The 22,589-nt window shown below is 37.0% G+C and overlaps 1 protein-coding gene across 2 annotated transcripts in view; it reads right to left on the minus strand.

The window, feature by feature from the left end:
* The window catches only part of LOC146005324 (uncharacterized), a 206,400-nt gene that overhangs the window by 160,361 nt on the left and 23,450 nt on the right, over positions 1–22,589 (minus strand). For both annotated transcript variants that reach the window (XM_083144488.1, XM_083144487.1), the window contains exon 2: positions 6,567–6,659. In XM_083144488.1, coding sequence (XP_083000614.1) covers positions 6,567–6,659 — 93 coding nt within the window. The remainder of the gene's footprint in view (positions 1–6,566; positions 6,660–22,589) is intronic.

The raw sequence follows: 22,589 nt of genomic DNA on the forward strand, positions 1-22,589 counted from the left end.
GTCGATTTCGGGAAACCAGAAGAGTGAAAACCATGAAGGATCATACAAATTTGTTAACTCAATAATAGCCTACACGATTAGCCCTTAACTGGTAACGTGTTTTTTTTGTTGTTTTTTTTAGCGTAATTGGTATTTCACACCCCACTTTTTCTTCCCCCCCCTTCCCGATCACTATTATGTAAAACCTATGTAAACTATTTTTTTATGTTTGGTCATCTCCATAGAAGATCGCAGAGGAAAAATAATTGGCACACAAAATACTACATATATTTCTTAACCAAGTACATAAATTATGCAATAACGTCATATTATCCTTAAATTCTAGCTATTCACCATAGTATACTCAAATTAAATGTTTCAGTGCATTTTCTGAATTTCAAATGAACACAGAAAATAACAAAACCAAGCACTTTGAAAACGCAGCAAACATAATGATTTCTGCAAGTTCTGAACTTCAACAATTCTTACATACAGTTTCGGAACACTCTTTGCAGATGGGCTTTTCACATACAGCGCACACTGTGTTAGTCTTCTTGTCCTTTGCTCTGGGGCATTAGTAGCACCTCTTTTGTGTGCCTAGTGGCTGCGCGTTTGCTATTGTTGGAATTTCCTTGTTCACGACTCTTGCTATAGTAAGCTTCAGCTCTCGTGGGAGATTGGCAGTGGCCAGCCTTCTATCGAGGTAATGTTAATGAGTGAGTAGAAGATAGCCATCGACCACCGTCGTGTACGCCTACTTGTTGAGTACTTGGAACACTTCTCATCAAGAGAGTCGACTCCGCCCTTTGTGCTGTTATAAAATGCTACTATTTCTGGATTTCCAGTTTCAGCGTCTGTGCATTTGGTGAAATGCATAGACGACAACAATATTACAGCTGGCTTTTTCTTAGGGACAAATGATACGAGTGTCACATTGCTACTGAAACCATACATCGATGAATTCTCTTCTTTCTGCTTTGATGGCAAGAATTCTATAGGAATTTCCTTTTTATTCTTCCTACACGTGCCAACGTACGTCAAGGAACGTCGTCCCAATTCTGAAACTACTTCCATAGAAGTGAACAAGTTATCGGCTGTGACGTTCCTATTCGAGCCTTTAATGGGCTTGACATGTCGAAGTACCGATTGTGTAGGTTTGCTCAGCTGTTTCTGTTCAGCAGAAAGAGTAATCCCGTCATTGTCCATCCCCGTGTAAATATATACATTCAAAAAGTAGTGGGTCTTTGCATCGCTCAAGATCAACATCTTTAGACCATACTTGATTGGTTTGTTTGGCAATATACATCCAAAATCTGCATTTTCCTCGAAAGCCGATAAGCATTTCATCATACATGCATACTCGCCGATGGAATAGTTCTGTTGGCAGTTTTCTACAAATTTCTTGAAAACCCAAGAAATGGCTGCCGAAACATCTTCCCTTTCTCTGGTGTCAGCATCATCAAAGCGTAGACAAATAAGGATTACATGCATGCGCTTTTCCGACATAACACATCGGAAGATTTCCCTTCCTGTGGAAAAGATTGCACTCAAATCCTCATGATTTGATTTGAATACATAAGTGTACATAAGAAGCCCCAGGAAAGCCTTCAATTCAACCAAGTCAATGTCCTTGTAAGTGGAATTCCCTGGATTTTTCAACTTAGTTCTGATCAGCGCAATCTTACAGTTTGTTTGCACAACAATTTCTTCAAGTACATCGTTTGTAAATATACAGTGCCATCCGTTAAGATACGAACAATATGTCCCCAAAGCTTATGCAGGTACTTTCAGGCCAGGCAAATGCGAAATGATACCTATTTTGTCTCCGCGTTCGAACGTTAATGGAGGGGGCATCGGAGGCCCATCTGAACCTATTTTTGCCGTAGTAATACCTGGGGTCAGGCGTGGTATTGTCGCGATCATTTCCACGTTGTGAAGTGCAAACTCGTCTTGCAGGACGTGCAGGCTCATCGCTCTCGGAATCAGATTCAGATGTCTAATTCGGATTTCCTCGAATAGTCACTGACAAAATCTGGGTCAACCTCAGAGTCATCATCTCCACTAAGATCGCTTTCAGCCTCATCAAGTATGCCGCGGGCCCACTCTTCAAACCCAGTCATCTTATCTCATTCGGTGCCTCTCACTCTCCATAATGCACGAAACAAGATGCAGAGCCCGATCACAAAAAAACTTACGCTAATAGGAACGTGGGGGTGTAGTCCACCCCAGCCAAGGATTGTAATATTTCCAGCGGAAGATTACTCACCCTGTGCAAAGCGCCGATCCTACACGTGTGAAGGCTAGGTACCGACTGAGAGGTATACGAGAGCACAGTGCCCTATAGTGACTAAGCGCTGAACTATCCACCAGCAAAAACTGACTGGGGTGTGTAGGCACCCCACGTTACCAGTTAAGGGTTAGTTTAATGGTTTAACCGGGACATTTAATGTCCAAACGATATTATGTTTTTCAAAGAATATTAAGAAATATACATTCTCGACGAAATCGGGAGCCTCCTTTATGACACCCCTCTTGCAAATTTTAAACAACTACTTCAACAACGGTGTTGCCAGGTGCATAAAATTTCACGTAAATGTCGATGCAAGTTACGATTTATGATTTTTCATGTAAATGTATGGCCAATACATTAGCACATGTTGCCTGTGTCTGTTGACATAACATCGACATACTAGTGTTACCAGTTAAGATGCCAAACGTGAGCGCCAGTGTATAGCATAGAGCAGTGGCGGCGATGGTGTTAAAAAACTGGGGGGCAAGGACAGTTATTTTCCCTTTGTAGATAAGGTTTAGCATAGTGCGGGGGGAGGGTGAAAATGTAGGGTGCCAACTGCGCCCCTAATCGCTGACACTGTCATAGACTGTTAAAGTATACTACCAGCACATGGGCTCAAATTCTAGGCAATCGTATCACAAATATAGATTCCGCAAGGAAGAAATTTTGCAACTTAAAAGATTGTTTTATTTATTACACTTTGGATTACTTATAAAATTATTATAATAAATGTATTTTGGTAAATAATAGAAAATATAACGTCTATATCATACTCAAACTGCTGCGTACAGATTATGCTGAAGTGGTGTTCCTACAAGGACCGGTGCTTTTTTTAAAAAGAAATGGTGTTTCGTCGTACTATCTTCCACAATTCACATTTTATCGAACACTGTAAAGTCTCTGATAAAAAGTAAAAGTATTGCTGTACAAAATTGATTGTACAGTCATCGCAACAATTGCTACAAACGTAATTGCAAAATGTTTTCATTTAATATTGGTCCGTTTCGTGGTGTTTCTTTTCTTCGTTCGAAATATTCAAATAAATCCACAGTGCAGTATGTACAATGATGCATTTCATATTAATATTTCAATTTTTAGCAAAGTCAGTTGCTGATACATTTGATCTTTTCCTAAGACCATATAAATAAAATAGTAATTCTTGAAGACTATCCGGAAATCACCTGGCTGATATCCCGAGAGAACTTCTTCATCATACTGTATAACTAAAATGTCGATTAGGTTGCTCCACTCGTCCTTATTAGTTTTTTTAAATCCACTAACCAATGTGACATTATCTTCCATCAACGAATATCATCGCGATTATTCAATAGTGGCAGAAGTGAAGTAGAATAAACCAAATCAACCAATTAAGCAATCAACTCATCAACAAAATACCCTGATCGACCAACCTGTATTTATCAACTTCATTATATATACGCGTAGATCTGGCAACATGGAACTCAATTGCCATGAAAACGGTGCTTCACGAAAAGTTACCAGAAAATTGCCTTTAGCACAGTGTTATAACCAAACCAACTATATTTGATAATTGAGACACGCAAATAAAATAAAGTATATAAAACTAGTTAAATTAACATATTCCAACAGAAGGAAGTGGTTACACTTCCTTCCAATATCCGTTTCATTTCTATTCTTTCCTCTATATTTTCCAAATCATTCACCATCTTTCTGTTGAGAATTTATTCTCATTCTATTTGATTTGTCCGCGTAACAACTTATAGAAAATTTACTTCACGGTGATGCCATCTATCGCCATCTATTTACGTTCCTTGATTTTTGTGGTGTTTGTAACAGCACATAGTTGGGGGGAGGGTATTTCTGCAGTAGTTCTAATTAATTAATTTTAAGGCGTAAATATCAGTACAGTGGGATCCGTGAGTATTACCGTGCAAATTGTCCATCGCCATGTTCGTGCACTTTATTTGATCCAATAAGAGCTTCAAGAATTAAAAGAAAACTCAAAACAAGCTGTTGACAACTTCTGCACCAGCATACATACAAATACATTGCTTAAAAACATATTGGATGTAAGAGGAATATTAACGAAAATAGTCATGGACAACTTACTGGGAATACTCATGGATCCCACTGTATGGTGGGTTTTGACCTTCGTATGCAAGCTTTGTGATAGAGTACAGCGACGTTGGTGTCATTTTATTCGTTGGAAAAATCATGGTAGCCATATCAGAGGACCAAGGACTGGCGCCAACTTATATGGGCCTGGGGGAAGGGGGGGAAGGGGTCGAGCCCACCCAATAATTTGCTTTCTATTCTATTTTATTTTAGAAATAAAGTCCGCGCGTCTAAGAAATAAAATATTTCATAGCCTAATAATACAACTACAGAATTCTTACAACTAAATAACTGACTGATATCAAATCTTTCATGAAAATTTGTTACATTTGTCCTATATTATTTTACACTATCTATGGTCACATCGTGATTCGGATAGTAACGGTGGTTAAGGGTTTGTAACCAGGATTGTTGGGACTAAAAACTCTCAAAATAGGCAGGAAAAAAAGCAACGAAAATACAAACACACTAAAATTGACAAATAGACAGTTTTTCCGTCATTTTCGCGGATTTCCCACCCAAAAAAAGCAGTTATCTGCGAATTAGGCACTTGACTAAAACGGCCAAACAACCACTGTACAATTCATGTGTTCCTCTCAGAAATTGCTTGAAACGATTTTTAAATGTACAAATTTACATTTTCCCTGACCAAGGAACTAAAAAGGTATTTTAGGGCAAACCCTCAGCCTACTTATGTCCATAGGCTATATTATTGTATAAAATTACAAAAAAATCTTCGAGTTCAGCCCACCCAATGTTTTTCAAAAATTTTCACTGACCACAATTAACCACATTGAAAATTTACATAAAATATACATTCAGACAAATTGAGTAGCTTTCAGTCGCTGTCGTTACAGAAAATTACAACTTTTGATTCAAAATGGCCGCGATGTTAATTACAAGATTGCCACAAAGGGTCCAATTCTTGATAAAAAATGGAAATAACTACACATTTATTTCGTGTGGCTAAATTATGAATAGCGCCATATTGAATAAAATGAGGTGGATAAGCCTTTCAAAAAAAATTAATTAATGGAAATACTTTTACGTTCATCGTTGTAGATTATGATATGCCATAGTGCTAGGTGTGATTTCATATAGTATGTATGAAGTAGTGACTCCAACTGCACGTGGTTAGTTCATTTACTCACGTGCATTTTCAGTTCTGATCTCAATTCTTGTGTTCGTGGATTGAAGTGTAAAAACAAACGCATTGAGTTGTTATTGTTCTGTATAAATGTTTGTTTTTCGTCATGTTGGTATCACGGGCTGACTTGTGCGACATATTGATTTTGCGTGTTAAAGTCACAAGTGAAAAATGAGTTTAGATTTATGGCTAAAACGGACACCTTCCAACAAACGCGATACAACTGAAGTTGAACTTCAAAGTGATAAAAACGTAAGTACTGAAAAATTTCTTACAATTCATGCGTGGGGCCTCCTCGTGGCGCAGTGGTAGCGTCGTTGCCTTGTAATCAAGGGGTTCGAATCCCACTTTAAACTGTAGATCCAGTCCCGATTAGCCTTACTGTGCATAAAGTAGACTTAAAACACCAAATCAAACCAAACAATTAAAGACTAAAATTGGTAAAAGCTGTAAGTGCCACAATAATTCAAACACCGTTTTCCACGTCAAACTGTGAAATGTGCCATGCTTTATAATGTGGTAAACATGAAATGTGGCTGGTAGCCTCTAAGTAGTTCAAAGCGCGTGTAAAGAGGTCACTAGTGTGCACGTTCTTACGGGCTGATGTGCGGAACGATGCGATTTCCCAACACTTTCGCTTTTGGCACTTACAACGTTTACCACTTTTAGTCCTCAATTCATGCGTGAAACACATAAAAAAGGAGCGCAATTTATAGTGATAAAGGAGAGAGAATGTGAATCGGTGTATATTTTAACAAGTCACAAAAGAATAAAGGATTGTATCAAAAGACAGACCTGTGCATACGAGCATACCGGCAGTAATTAATTTCCAATTCGGCCACTGAAGTGATTACTGTATTTTTTACTGAAATCTAAGCTTTGATCGGGCTCTCAGAAGGGGAACATAAATTGTGACCACCTGGTGGTATGCGAATATTGAACAGGTTTCTTAACACCCGATGTTAAACAACATTGAATGTAATCTATTTTATCCACGAATAACACACCAATAAAGAACCTAATTCAAAGTTGAAAACGTGATCTCGTACTTACCATTGTAGCATGGATTGCTGCACACACGGGGCATCCGGGAGAACAGGTATTTCCCGCCACTGGATCCATAGGTTCGTCTTCAGTTTCCGATTCCTGCAAATAAATTCGAAATCGTATCATAGTGTTAATAATAATGCATTTTCATCTTACACTTCATTCACTAATCAAAGAGTGGTCACCCCGATGGCGCAATGGTAGCGTCGTCGCCTTGTAATCAAGGGGTCCGGGGTTCGATACCCGGTGGAGGAACGTAGTGGTTCGGATCCCACTTTAAACTGTAGGTCCAGTCCCGATTAGTCTTACTGTGTATAAAGTGGACTTAAAACATCAAACCAAACAAATCAAAGATTTAAAACTACTTAAAATAAGAATTTATGTGTTGGCCACCTTTGGCAATTTAAATACATTATTTTATTCTTGTTTGCTCATTTTATTTATTTATTCCAACAATATCAGGGAACAACGGATTTCAAAGTTTGCAGGAACATGCAGACGAGATGAGAATAATCTTTGTAATATAAATAACACGGTACAGCACTATTGTATATAATAATGTTCACATCGCTATCAAGTATAACATTTCACTGTTCAAATGGAGCCTAGTTTCAACTAAATGGAAAGGAAAATCAATGTTACGCACAATTGTCTGCACATATCAAAAATAACATTTACATCTGAATCGGTCAGATGAACAAACTTGCAACCAACAGTGTTGCCAACGAAGATATTAAATTCAAGATAATTTGTTTTTGGCTCCTATAATATGGCAATAACACGTTTGATGAACAGATGAAAGAGGTTTATCCACCGTGGAACTTCCTCTTTGAACACGGTTACTGCACTTAACGAATTTTCCGCGAGAATCCCGGTGGCCCGGAATCGGGTGGGAAAGCAGAAATGATTGAAACGATACTTTCACGAACATTATTTCTATTTAAATACGCTCATTTTACAAAACAATTTAACTGTAGGCTATACATTCTCCCACAATAATACAAGAGTTACCGAGTTTCAGGAATGTGCTACAGGGACTTTGTGCTACTTTGACTTCAAGATGGCGCCGCTCAGTACACTTGCTGACAACAGTAATAATGCTACATTTATACTCCTCTGCAGTGCTCGGGTGCTTATCTGTTCAGTCTGCAGTTTTCAGAAAAAGTTTCGACATTGTGAAATAGCAGCTTAGTTTACTATGTCACCGAAAACTAAGTGTAAGTATAATGATGGACTTCGAAGTGAATTTCCATTTACTAAGAAGAGTAAAAAATATGATAATGAGACCACCCATAATACTTATGGTGTACATGCATACTACTTTATCTAGCCAAGTATCCCCCCACCCTCCACCCCCACCCCTTCCCTCTGCATGAACAGGCTTTCAGTCAGCGGTGTTCAGGATTTTTACTTATGAAATATGCCACCCTATGTTTGAGGGAAATCGTATTAGATTCGATGATTGGGTGCTTTAAGTCCACTTTATGAACAGTAAGGCTAATCGGGACTGGACGTACAGTTTAAAGTGGGAAATGATCCCGGGTATCAAACCCGGGATCCCTTGATTACAAGGCAATAACGGTTCCACTGCGCCATCGGGGAGGCCCTAAATCGTATTAGAGAAAGTAATCCGAAAGTTACTGTGGGAGGAAATTTTCTTAATATCCAACAATTAATTGATTAATTGACTTGCTTTATTTTACTTCGATTTTTGTGCCACTTGAGGCTAATATGCAAAGATGGGGATGAGTGACAATATGATGAAATTGACGAATGGACACTCTCAAACATCAATACCCAGCCGGGATTCGAACCCGAGACCCTTGACGTCGTACGGCGAAGGGTTAACCACTCCGCCACTGGTGGCGGCTATGCAACAATAGAAAGGATGGCAGAATATCTGATTTGAAGAGAAAGACGTCAATTTGATGAAGTGAAGAAAAAGTGTATTGTTTCAACAAAAAACGACTTCCTTCAAATTACCCTCATAAGTTAGCAGATTTGATTGCGAGAATTTCCCTGTGGTCTTCTCAAACAAAAAATTCCCAGTTTTGATTGCAAATTTAGTGCAACGAACGATTTTCTCTTGACATGAAGTGCACTCGATATTTTTTTTTCACTTTCATTTGTAAATTTGACTGTTACGAAAATTTCCTCTCTTTCATGTGTGATTTTTCTTCCGTGGATCTTGATGACTATTATTTATACAGTTGAGACTGCTTTGCATGTAACTCAGTTCTGCGTAATTCTGTTCTATACGTAAATTACTGTAGGTTCCGTCAAAATAGTTTTAAAATGTGTTAATTAAACCTTATTTGTAGGTAATTACATTTATATGTAATTCGGTGTTATAAGTACTCATTTTCATAAAATACAGTTGATTTGTACGTAACCAAGCTACAACAATGTCACAGAGGTATGCATTCCTTCTCGTTACAAAAAAATACAAGGCGAGTTTCAAATACGAAACGAAAAGTCGATGCTCGGTCTCGAAAGACGATTGTGCCGCAGCGCCATGTAGCGGCGGTGTCACATAGAAGGCAAGGAGAGGTGGCATGAAATCAGAGGAGAAAGATTTGCCGCAGTTGTTCAGAGCATGAGACACATTTTCTTTTGTAAGTAGTCGCGATACGAAAGTACACGCGTTAAAAGATGCCGATAGCTGACTTTTGTCGTTTTCAGCTGCTTCTGGTGGGCCATGGATAACAGAAAGAGAAAAAGTCACAGGTTCGACCATTATACGTAAAGTGGACGCTAATCCACGTAAAATTAAAAGTGAAATAACTGCAGATTTAGGCATCGCTTCTACCATACTTTGCACAGTCATTAGTAAAAGAAATGCTTTTTAGACGATTTTTTTAAAAATTGGGTAAATATTTGAGTAAACGTTTTACTCAAATAACACAATTTAAACTTATAAGACAAGATTTTGCATTATATTTTAAACACACAAAGTGTGTTTTGTCAACTTTTAACTGATTATTTTACAAGTGTTTACCAATTCTAACTCAAATAACACATTTTAATCTATTCAATCAAGACTTTATAACAATTCTGGACTCGCAAAGAGATTTTTTCAACTTTTAACGACTTATTTTACAACTTTATGTCAATTTTTTACTCAAATAACACAATTTAGTATATTCAGGCCACATTTTTTATTATATTTTGGACACACAAAGAGATTTTTACAACTTCTTGTATTAATTTTTCTATTTATTGCGTTTTGTATCTTATATTTACTAATTTTTAACTTAAAATTTTGTCTATTATTGAAATAAGTTCTGTAATCACTAAGGAAAAAGTACTTTTGACTAAAAGTTAAGCCACAGATATATTATATATATTATTATATTATTATTTTTAATATTATTAACATTTATAGTGATGTACCTGGTTGCTTAACATTTAACTTCACGCTTTCACCACCCGCCCATAGTTTCCAAGCACAATATCACTGTAATCAGATCAAATACGTCAGTGTTCATTATCATCATGCTGAATACAGCCGACCTCAGTGCCGGAGTTTAGTAGGGATGGCGAAATTTGGGTAAAATTTTACGCTAATATGATATACAAACGGAACACGAATTATCCAGTTATCGGGATATTCGGATTAACAGATTTATCCCGTTATCGGGATAGTCGGATTATCCTAATTATCCAGTTATCCGGATATTCGGATTATCCGAATTATCCACTTATCCAAATATCGGATTATCCTAATTATACAGTTTTCCGGATATTTGGATTATCCTAATTGTCCAGTTATCCGGATATTCGGATTATCCGAATTATCCAGTTATCCAGATATTCGGATTATCCGAATTATCTAGTTATCCGGATATTTGGATTATCCGAAATGTCATGATATCCGAATGTGTGCATTATCCGAGCAGTTTTGCAGGATATCTACATATTATTTTATTCGTTATCTTCGTATTTAACTGTACGGATTTTTTATAGCTTCATCAAAGCTGTACTATCCGGATATATCCGAATTATCCATATGTTAGGATTATCCGTATGGTTACGGGTGTTCTTTGTGAATGTCCCTCGATCAGTGTCATCATATCACGCATCCTCATCGTCGCGATGACAAAGGTGGCAGAAAAGCGGCGCTAGGTAAACAAATAATAATAATAATAAAGATTGTTAATACAAGGTTCTCATTGGCTAGAAAGCCTGGAATAGGGGAATTTTGTAAAAATGCTCAAGAGCCTTGCAATTTATTTGTTTCTGACGAAATATTTTTCACATTTTGTCCAATCAGCGTTTTGCTTGGAGACATTTTAGATACAAGTGTTTGAAATTCTATTTTTTTATTTTTTCTGAACTGTTAATTAAGCTGTATGTATGTAGGGAGAGAGAGGAACATAAGTTTATTACAAGTTAATATTGTAATCGTGACTGGACCTACAGTTTAAAGTGAGATCCAAACAACTATGTGCGTCCACCGATTATAGAACCCGTGACCCCTTGATTACGAAGCGACAGCGCCATCTCGGAGGCATGTGAGTCGATGGAATCCAACATTCATTGCGATTCCGGAATTCAGAAAATGCCTTTTCAGATCAACTGTTTTAAAGAAGTCCTTTTCTGCAATGAATTTTTCGACCGACGCAAAGAAGTGAAGGATATTTATTGATAAATTTAATTTAATTCGATTTTTCCACTTTTGGCTAAATGCGGATATGAGGATGAATGATAAGATGAAATGGATGAAGGGACGATCACAAACACAAATAGACAGCACACGACACGAAACTCGCAGAGGATTATACTGCCTGTTAGCACAGACGCCGGAGCCTCGCTAGCCTTCAAATCGCAGTCAAGGGTCTACTACAATGCAGTGAAGGAAAGAGGGGACCACTAAAAATTCCACACAAAGGTTTATTTTTTTATAGCAAAATATGCAATGAACCTCAAAGTTAGCATTTACAGATACTACAAAACTACGTTAATAGGAATGAATAACATGAAACGACTTGGTTTCATTTTATTTAGGTCGTTTTCGACCACTTTGAGCTATTCACGGCGATAGAAATGGATGGCGATAAGTTGAGATGGCTGAAACAACAATCTCTACATGTAGACGACGGAACACAAAAATCAAAGAAGATTGTCCTGGCCCGGGTGTAGGCGCCCGAGCCTGGTAAGCCTGCAAGAAATGAACGCCGGTGTATGCTACATGAAAAAGATATGAACATTTGAAAACCTTTAGAAAAGGCCACCCTATACACAACATGAAACGAATGAATACAAAACATTAAAGCCTATGTTTGTTTTACTGCAAAGGAACAGAACAGAGAATTAGGCAAAAATCCGCTCCATAACCACCACCTCCTCCTCTCACATAGGGAATCTTAATGTTTAACCGGAAGTGAAAATTACCAGTAATCACAAAATACTACATTGAAAAAGTTCGGTGTCTGACGGCTACAAAGTTACTAAAAATCACATAAAACATACCAGGAATTCTTGGCAGTCGTGTCCACTTCTTTCCATGGCGCATAAAGAGACGGACGCAAACTAACTCGTGGAATACCTGCTGATACCTGCCAGCTGATGAAGACCACTGCATGCAATCTATTACCGACGATGGGCCGGTTCAGTCAGCCAATTAAATAACAGCACAATATGATATTTACAAAACATAGGCTGGAGAAAGGTTCAACCGCCGCGTCGAGCGCGCAAATGACGTCACATGTAAGGAATTCAAAGCATATTAACGCGACCAGCTAGTGACCAGTAACTGACTTCAGAGAAGTTTTCTGTTGATATTGTTACCGGATAAATGACGCAATGTTTCTATTTATACTTGCGTCATTCCATCCAATCTTGACCAACCATTATCGCTTCACCATTTTAAAAGTATTAATATTTTAACCCACTTAGTTCTATATCCTTCAAATGTTCAAAATCAAAACTGAACTTATTTTCAGGCTTGAGTTTAGATCTGGCTCCCATTTGCAATTAATCATATGCGGTGAGTTTAGTATTTTCAGACCTCTGTTAAAATGGTTGTAACTTCTGCTCTATAATTTCAAATATAATAATTCAAAAACAGTTTTCTTCAGAAATAAATTATCTTTCATTTTGTTTATTACCTTCTTTGCGTCCAGATTAGTAGTTTCCATACTACAGTATGATGCATCCTACAGATAATATTTCATAATTCCTTTTCTTTGACACAAAATACCGCAATGGCAAAAACCTTAACCATATTTCTTACGTTTACATTATTAAATATATCAGGTGTACAAACTTCCAAAAATTGAAAATTTTGAAAAAATTAAAAACGTTGGAAGCTCTGTAACCTGAAAATGGGGACAGGATAAAACCTGAATTTTGAAGAACATTGTAATCTCTTGAAGCTTAATATAATATTAAAATTTGGTGAAGATCTTTTTGCGAATAAGATATCCGAGATTAAATTTAGTCAAAATTAACCCCTTTACAGTACTAAATAAAACACATGTAAAATTGTGAACTGAAGAAACTGGAAGATAAAAGAGAGTTTCATAATTTTAAAGTATACTTTTAAAAAAATGTTTATTAATTTGAAATTACATAGGAGAGTCAAAAAGTACCCTTAATATTTTTATTAACAGAATATATACAACACGATTGAAAACACTTCCTCACTTTTTCAACATAGTGTCCGCCACGTTCAATGCAGGTGTGGCAACGTTTCACGAATTCCTTGATTTAACAAGGAACATATTTCGAATAAGTAAGTACCTTAAAAATTTGGATTATCCTAGAAAAAATATGTACATACAAAACCAAAAATAGCATAGTTGAAAACTGTAAAGCAAAAACTATAAAATAATTTTTAGCCAAATGGTACTTTTTCTTCAGTGTTTTGAGAAAATTCTGTTCAACATTCAGGTAATACGTGGCAAATAGAAAATGCAGCAAAATGCTATTCCGTTACATATTCTAAACAAAGAACGATCTTAATTTTCAATATAAACTTAATAATACCAATCTAAAAAAATCTAAAACAGCAAAGGACCTAGGAATATATTTTGACTCTAAGCTAACTTTCACTCACCATATTAACAAAGTAATAGGCAACGCTTACAAACTTATCGGGTTCATTATTAGAATGGGCAGAGACTTTCGAGACACCCAAACACTTAAGGTATTATATTACTCATTAGTGCGTTCAAAACTTGAATTCAGGTCTGTTGTGTGGAACACTGACAGTATAGTACAGACTACAAAAATAGAGCGAGTACAATCAAAAATGTTACGTTATATGAAGTATAAACTTGAATATACTTATCCCAGATTTGATTCGTACAATAATCTAATTGACGAGCTCCGAAAATATGTAATGGAAAACTTCGCTCTCCTCATTGGATCTCACAATTTAAATTACGCGTTCCTAACAATAAGACGCGACCCAATCATCAAACCTTTTTTGTGAATAGAGCGCGAACAAACATTGTCAAAAATCCCCTATCTGGAGAATGAATGTTCTCTACAATGCCTTAGAAAAGCGTAACAAAAATATTGATTTGTTGTCTATGCCGTATATACAATTTAAAAACAGTGTAATGAAAACAATATCAAATAACGGTCACTGAAGCATGTATGAAAACCTGTATCTCTGAACTCTCTAACTGGGCGCCAGCCTGTTGAGTTCATTAATGTAAATAAATAAATAAATAAATAAATAAATAAGCATGACACAAAAACTTTTAAAATTAATAATTAGTTATTGTCAGTAGCCTGGAATTTCTACAAGAGCAGTTATGTCAGAAATAGTGGGGATATGATTACCGTTTATTATTTGAATTGTGGATGATATTACTTGGTGGGTTTTTTCCAAAAGAAACCTCATTTTTCATGTTGTTGCATTTTTTTTCTTATCAGACTGTATTTACAAGCTTGGTTCCTACCGGTTCCTTGCGGCTTCGAAACTTCCTACCTGGATTACAATTTTTTACTCAAATTAATCGAGTATGAGTAAATAAATCCAGAAATTGGTAGTGCTGCCATTAAAAAGATATAAAATAACTCGTAAACAATTTATGGTATCTCTCACCAGAAACTGCGCCATTCCCATTCTATAATGAAGTTCCACTAGTCATTAAGCAAAAAGTGGCTATAGAAGGCAGCAAAGAAGAAGAAGGTTGCATATAGGAAATCAAATAAACACGATAAAGTCCTCAACCGTTTAAAAGAAAACCAATTTTCATTTTATTTCTTCTGGATTGAAGTTGTTCTCAAGATTTCCAATCAACACAAATTTTCTACAAAACTACCCATCTACTTGGAAAGATTATGTCAACTTCCAGGGTTTCCAACACTGGAAATAATTATTGTTGCCAAAGACGTAACTGAGAGAGGAGTGAAGTTAATTCGAGAATATCAGAACATTCAAATTGTTAGTGAACGCAGACAAAAGTACCCAGATGCTACCAAAACTGGCCTAATGAAGCAGTAAAATCTGGTACCTTATAACATTTCAACTTGGATTATTTTCTGAAGTATGTATTTTTCATTTGGTTTCAATGTTGCTGAATGTCTCAATATGAGGAAGACTGATATAAAGTGTACACGAATTTTGATCCCATACAGAACGAGATGAATGCTGAAAGATATCAGCAGTTGTAAATATCTCAAATCAAAAAAGTATTTGTAGTTGTCAAATATTCGTACTTGGCCCCTACTCCCATCCTAAACTTTGCAATAAATTTTTGAAATGCCATTATATTTTCGTCCCAATTTATGTTCTAACATTACTTGTAGGGCAAAGGATTATATGACAATTAGCAAAAAAAAAACAAAAAAAAGTGTAGCCTGTACAAAGATTTCAAAAATGGTCAAATGGTGGAAATATTTATGTAGCTATACAGGGTGTCTCATAAGTAATAGCGTAAACTGACACAGGTGAAAGTAAACAATAGTAGAAGCAAAAAAGTCTCTTTAAACATGGGTCTGCAAACGAGCCGTTTTCGAGATAATCTCGAATGTGTGATTACAAGCCACCACTGACTTCATTGTGTGTAAACGTCGTCCTAGTTGGTAAAATGCTAATAATGTGTGCGAATGAGTGGTTACAAGCCGTCATTGATTGCATTTTGTAAACACCGAGTGCTTTACTCTTTGCGCGGTCCGAGGTTTGCTCTTTGTTTACAAAACAGAACATTTCCGAGAGGTGACGTTGTATGGATACAATCAGTACACAGTGTAATCGCACTGTGGGAGTTACGTCAGTTGTGTTGGACTGCGTAGTGAAAATGGAACCTTACAGCACCGAAGCAGGGGTGTCCACAGGGGGTTTTTATGGCGCAGGTTGTGCCATCGAGATTTCGGGGGGGGGGATTTTTTTCCCTACAAATAATATAAAATTCAACATTTAAATATTTTCCAAAATATATGTAAAAATTTTACACCTTAAATGCACCATATTTAATCCATTAGATTTAGAAATGAAAGTGTTTAGGGCATTATCGAAAGGGTGAATATCGAACTCGTACATATTAGGCCTTAATTGACACGTGGGTCCTGAGGGGGGTTCTGAATTAAACTTTGGAGGGACAGTATCCAACTCTAGCTGTTAGATTATGGCGAGAACTTTAGTTAGAGGGGGATTGAGCATTACATTGAAGGGGGTATCCAATTTTTGTGTATTACTATTGTCTTAGACTGAAATTCTGGTGTGGAGACTGAGAATTAATTTTTTGAAGGAGGCAATATCCACTCTTCAATATTAATAGTAAGTCTAAAATTGTCATGAAAATTTTGGTGGTATTGGATTCATTATGAAATTTAAAGAGGGAGATTTCTCTTGATAAAGTGTTACATCTTAGATTGTCAAGGGATTTCTGTAGTGGAGAGAGAGTTCGAACATTACATTTTGGAGACTGTATTTAGCGATAAGGCATCCACACGTTTTCGACTCCAAATGTGCCAAAGAAAAAGCTGGATAGGGAAAGGACTAAATATCTCTGGATCTTAAGAAAGTATTGAAACCCCATTAAAATAATATTCTTCAAAGGCTGCAAAGAAATGGATGTAAAAATTTTCTTGCTTGCTTCGCTCGCAATGATTTGTTACTACGATGTGTGTTTGGCGCTTTAGTGAGATGAATATGAAGTTTTAATGCTAAAGCTGCATTACAAGACAAGCGATATTCTCGATTGATTGATTGATTGATTTGGTGTTTTAAGTTCACTTTATGCACTCTAAGTCTAATCGGGACTGAACCTACAGTTTAAAGTGAGATCCACGCGATATTCTCGATTATGATGACCGAATTTAGGAGTGCTCTTGAGTGATGGCACCCCTGTTTGGGGAGGAGGGGCAGATCAATTATAATGTTCGGTAAAGCTAAGAAAAAAGTTACATTCGGTAGACACGCTGTCGTAATTAAATATTTTGTGGGGATTACCATGTAGTTTAAGGGCGCGAATGATATGATTTGGGGGGACGCATGACATGATTGTGGGGGGATGCGCCATTGGCCTTGGGGGGATGGGCACCCGTGCAACGAAGAGCACGGATATACATTTTGTGTATGGTTTGGCTAACGGCAATTCACTGGAGGCTGCACGCTTGTACCAAGAAAAATACCCTGCTCGAAGGCACCCCGAGAGTCGCACATTTACTAGGGTACATCAGCGTCTCAAAGAAAAGAGCTTCGATCATGGTAGGAGAGCAGGTAGACCTGCACGCATTACGCCTGAAGTTGAGGATATGGTGTTGGAAGCAGTAGAACAATCTCCAGGAACCTCGACGAGAAGAATTGCCACACAAGTGCCAGTAAGCCACAGTAGTGTATGGAGAATTTTACATCGCAATTCACTCTACCCTTACCACCTCCAACGAGTTCAGTGTCTCAGTGATACGGATTATGTTCCTAGAGTGACGTTTTGTCAGTGGATGCAACAGCAGGTTGTACTCAACCCTCGTTTTGCAAGCAACATTTTATTTACAGACGAAGTGGGTTTCACAAGCGATGGATTTTTTAATTTTCATAATTCTCATGTTTGAAGTGTATTAAACCGACATGTTCATGAGGCACCACATCAGCAACGTTTCTCATTAAATGTGTGGTTAGGGGTACAAGGTGATCGTCTCATTGGACCACACATTCTTCCAAGAAGACTCAATGGACCGAGATACCTTCGGTTTTTGAGGCATGATCTTCCAGGATTACTTGAGGATGTTCCCCTTGATCCAGGTCAGAGTATATGGTACATGCATGATGGAGCACCGGCACATTTTTCTGCTGATCTTAGACGACATCTAAGACGCAGATATCATCATAGATGGATAGGTCGAGGCGGGCCAAGGCCACCGGATCTAAATCCTTTGGATTTTTGTGTCTGGGGTCACCTCAAAAGCGTAGTGTACAACACTCCCGTTAACATGGTTGAAGAACTGGAACAGAGAATTGTACATGCTTGTGACCAATTCCGAAATGATCCGGGTGTGTTCGAAATAATTCGAAACTCAATGCGGAATCGCGTACAGTATTGCATCCAGATCGAAGAACGACACTTTGAACACCTCCTTTAACAGGTACCAGTGTACAGTAATTGTAACGTAGAACATACTAAAGTAGTGCTGTATTCCTTGTTAAAGTAAGTAGAATGTTCAATAAAAGCAATGAGATCTCCTGATTTTTCATACTGTATTATTGGTATTTTATCAACTAGGACGAAGTTTACAAACACTGAAGTCAGTGACGGCTTGTATCCACACATTCGCACACATTATTAGAATTTTACCAACTAGGACGACGTTTTCAAACAATGAAGTCAGTGGCGGCTTGTAATTCGCGATTATCACGAAAACGGCTCGTTTGCAGACACATGTTTACTGAGACTTTTTTGCTTCTATTATCGTGTACTTTCACCTGTGTCAGTTTGCGCTATTACTTTTGAGACACCACATATAGAAGCACATATGTTCTACTACTCGATATCAATGTATAAATTGCGGTTCCATATTGATAATCCACCACGACTCACGAGGGCCCGTTCGAGGTGGATTTTTGGCGCAAACCTTCTTTCCACATTGGTCCCCCTCCCCTGCTCTCCACTCCCAATAAAATCCTTGACCATGTTACATATTTACCATTTTAAATAAGAAAATAATAGGCTTATTTCAAAATATTTTAAGTATTACAGTTAAAGAATACGTTCATTACAGGTATGCATTTAAAACCTACATAACTTAACTGAAATTGCTACATGATTTTCCAATGTATTTCTTATGTTATTGCAGCACTAAAATCAATAATTTCTTCCTTGGAGAGTTGGTAGTATTGAAGGCAAAGGCTATATTGAACTGTGCTTCTGAAGTTCCTAAATGTTTAACTTCGTTGATTTCTTCTTACTTGTCTAGCAATTGACTACAGGCTTGAACTTGATGAATGGTGTAAACCACTTCTATTTTCCTTTTGATCTATTATCTATTTTCCATTCATTTATTTTATCTTTTTTACATCTCTCTATGATATTTTTAAATAACAACGTTTATTTCAAAATTAATGCTTTGGCGCTACTAAATGAGAACGCCCAGATTTGACGCTCCCTCCCGAAAGTCACTCGGGCCTTAACCCGCTCCTGCACGACAGTGTCTTTTATAGTGTATTTTCCTATTTCCCGGAAAAAATAACTTCGAATAGAGGAAAATATAACAAAATAGATTAGTAGTGCTCAAGGGAGGCCGCAGTATTTTTCTCAGGCGGAAGAGTCACAGAAACTTATTATTATTATTATTATTATTATTATTACATTACTATTACTACTACTACTACTTATGCTTTTCAAAATGAAATTCATTTGTAATATTGCCATATTCTGCATATCTATATACAATTTGCATAACTGTATACTTAACATTCATTAATTCATGTTAGACAAAAAGCTGTTTTTTTATAGTTAGATAAGTAATCAGTGTAAAATAAACTGTAAGCTTAAATGTAAACCTATTTCAAATAATAATAATAATAATAGTTTCTGTAACTTACGGCCTGTAAGTCACAGAAAACAATACTTTTTGTTATAAAATATCTCTACAATTTCATCATTCGAATTACATAAACGTTTTCCAGAAATCTCAGGGATGGGTAAGTATTTTATGTCGCTCCATGTTGCATATGTGTAAAACATATGTTGTACATGTAAGTTACACATGTATCTTCGGAATGCACTTATCATTAATTTTCTGCCATTCAAAAATACAGTTTGTGTCCTTGTTTTCCATTATAAGCTAATGTGAAATGAACTGCGTTGAAAAACTACGTATTTCAGAAAGTTTGTTCCAAACAAATGCTTTAGCACAGACTTCTACCACCTTTCTGCGTAATTTATGAGGATAATAACGTCTTTGATACTACTACTACTACTGGTTCTACCTTTTTGGGGGGAGTGTGTCATGGGCCTTGGGGTGTCAAATTCTCGGGAGTTAACTAATACCGGCTAAAATGATTTTACTTTAAACCTTACTCTGGTATAATTTTACCAGCGACATATTTTACAATCAGACGCAAAGATAAATGACTCAGATGTTGATTTTTTCCATAATATACAAAAGTACTTTCAGGCACGAATCTTTTATGTCAAATAAAATGCAATAATTATATTGTTTTCTTTTCCTAAGGCATTATTGAATGGAATTATATCACAGATATACTACACATATGAACAGTACCTAAATATACCATAAAAACCACACTCATTATCAACTCGCTACATATACGTATAAATACTACACGTACCACTATTTCTATGCAAAGATTATAGGTACATTTTTTTGCTAAAGTGAGGAAATGAAAAACAGCAAGAAACTCTATGTTTTTCTGAGCAGCTACAACCTCGTTCCAAAGATTTTGTAAGCTCTTTACAGATAGAGGGGGTATCAACCGGAGCGAGTACAAGCAGGGGTATATTTGCTTTTTTAGAGCACTCAACCTCTCGTTAACAATTTGATTACGAAGGTAATTCTTGATTTGCCACAAGCAGTCGTTGATGGGGGCATACACATTTCAATAACACAATGCTTGTAAATTTCATAAAAGGTAAAAACAGCATGGAGCGGCGAAAGATTATGGTAGAATCCGAACCACTTAATGAAATGTTACCTCCACCGGGGATTGAACATGGTATCCCTTGATAACAAGGCAGCAGTTCTATCGCTAGACTATCGGTGCTGGAAGCTCAATTTTAATCATTCCAATATTAGCATTTAATAATTTGATACTTTGTTTACTCTTTGTTTATTTTTAAACTTTAACATCGTATTTCTCCCTCGCAAATATTTGCATCGATAAGGATAATTGATTGATTGATTTAGTTTATTTTACTTCGCGTTTTTTGCCTCTTGACTAATTTGCGAAGATGGGGATGAGTGATGAATTGATGAAATTGATGAATGGACATTCACAAACAACCAAGCCCGAGCGGGATTCGAACCCGGGATGCGTTAACCACTCGGCTACAGGGTCCGGCATCATCGATAAGGATAAATATGACGATGAAAATAAAGAGAGAACATCGCTAACACTCATGTAATTATCTGTACTCAAACGAGGAACTAACAAACAGGACAGAAAAGAAACATAACGCTTCCTTAGATTTTGAAAGTCGTCCTACTCATAAAAAATTCATTTTTCACACCTGTTAGACCTATTACGAAATATAGTGATGCGATTTATAGAGGCTATGTACACATTTAGCTATATATGACACAATAATCAAAGAACATTCTCACAGCCAGTGAATACGTCCATCTACCAGACAGGCAGCAGATTTCGTAGCAACATTGGCGACTCATATTTGGCCCATCACTTAGTATCAAATGATCACTGTTATCCAGGCATATCTGCAGCTTTCCCTACACCCTGACTTTATAGCACATCGTAATCAAGTAACCTTACCATCTAACCAAACTAGAAAATGTACTTGAACATTGTACTTGTTCCAATGGATGTTTTACAATGGGAAATGTAAACTTTTACTTTTAAAATTTTTGGACCAAATGCGTCTGCTGTACTACAAAAATCCAGTGGGGCTACAGGGGGGCTGAGACCTATTTTGGAGTGCTTCAACCCCCCTAGCCCCCCATGTAGCGCTGTCCCTGCGCACACCTGAAGCTGAATGTACTGAAATCTTGACTATAGCCTGACAAGTTAAGTCCCGACATGCGCAGATCACTGCGGAACACTTCCTATTACGTTATCCTCCCCACCACTCTTCTACTCACTGATCTGGCGTTGAGAGTACCAGTGGTGCCAGCTCAGCAAAATTAAGCTAAAACAAATATGACAAACAATTTTCACTGTTTAACGTGACGGTGCATGCAGGCTCCTATTATATCAGTGGTTCGTTTTATTTAATCCGGCCTTTGAAAGTGCGTGCGGTGGGCCGATCGTAAAGTGTAGTATTACGCACGTGCGTTAAGTTTTATAACGAAGAGAAACTACAGGGCGAATAACTTCATTTTCTGAATGCAACATCGAGCAGTGGCCAGTTTTTTTTTTTTTTTAAACTAGTGGGGTGGTGGTTCGTTTGTTTATCGTACAACAATCACTACGAGAACGCAATCTGATAACACGCTTGCCTGTGTTCGTTTTTAAAGCATTGAAATGTTCATGCTCTTTACTCTTTTCTGCAAGATTCTTAGTTATGTACGAGCGTGTAGATGAACTGAATTAGACTTGGTGAAGCCGATTCAGACACGGACACAGATTGATTCATCGTTAGACACAGACTCGGATGAGTGGGAAAGTGAAACTGAAGAAGGAGAACTAGAAAACATTTAGAAGGTGAGCTCAGTTCTATCGTTTATATATTTTTCATTTTTCTATCTTTTTATTTCATACATTTCTTATGCTGGTAAGAAATATCCGTAATATAACTTAATTCCTTTCAGGTTTAAAGGGAAAATATCAAAATGTATTTAGAATTTGGCGTAATCAATAGGTAGCGTAGGTGAGGGGATACTAATTCATGCCTTTCACATTCAAATTTCGTTGAAAATTCTCAGACAATTCCGCTC

Source organism: Lepisma saccharinum, chromosome 23, assembly GCF_977018435.1.
Source record: "Lepisma saccharinum chromosome 23, izLepSacc3.1, whole genome shotgun sequence".
Classification (NCBI taxonomy): domain Eukaryota; kingdom Metazoa; phylum Arthropoda; class Insecta; order Zygentoma; family Lepismatidae; genus Lepisma; species Lepisma saccharinum.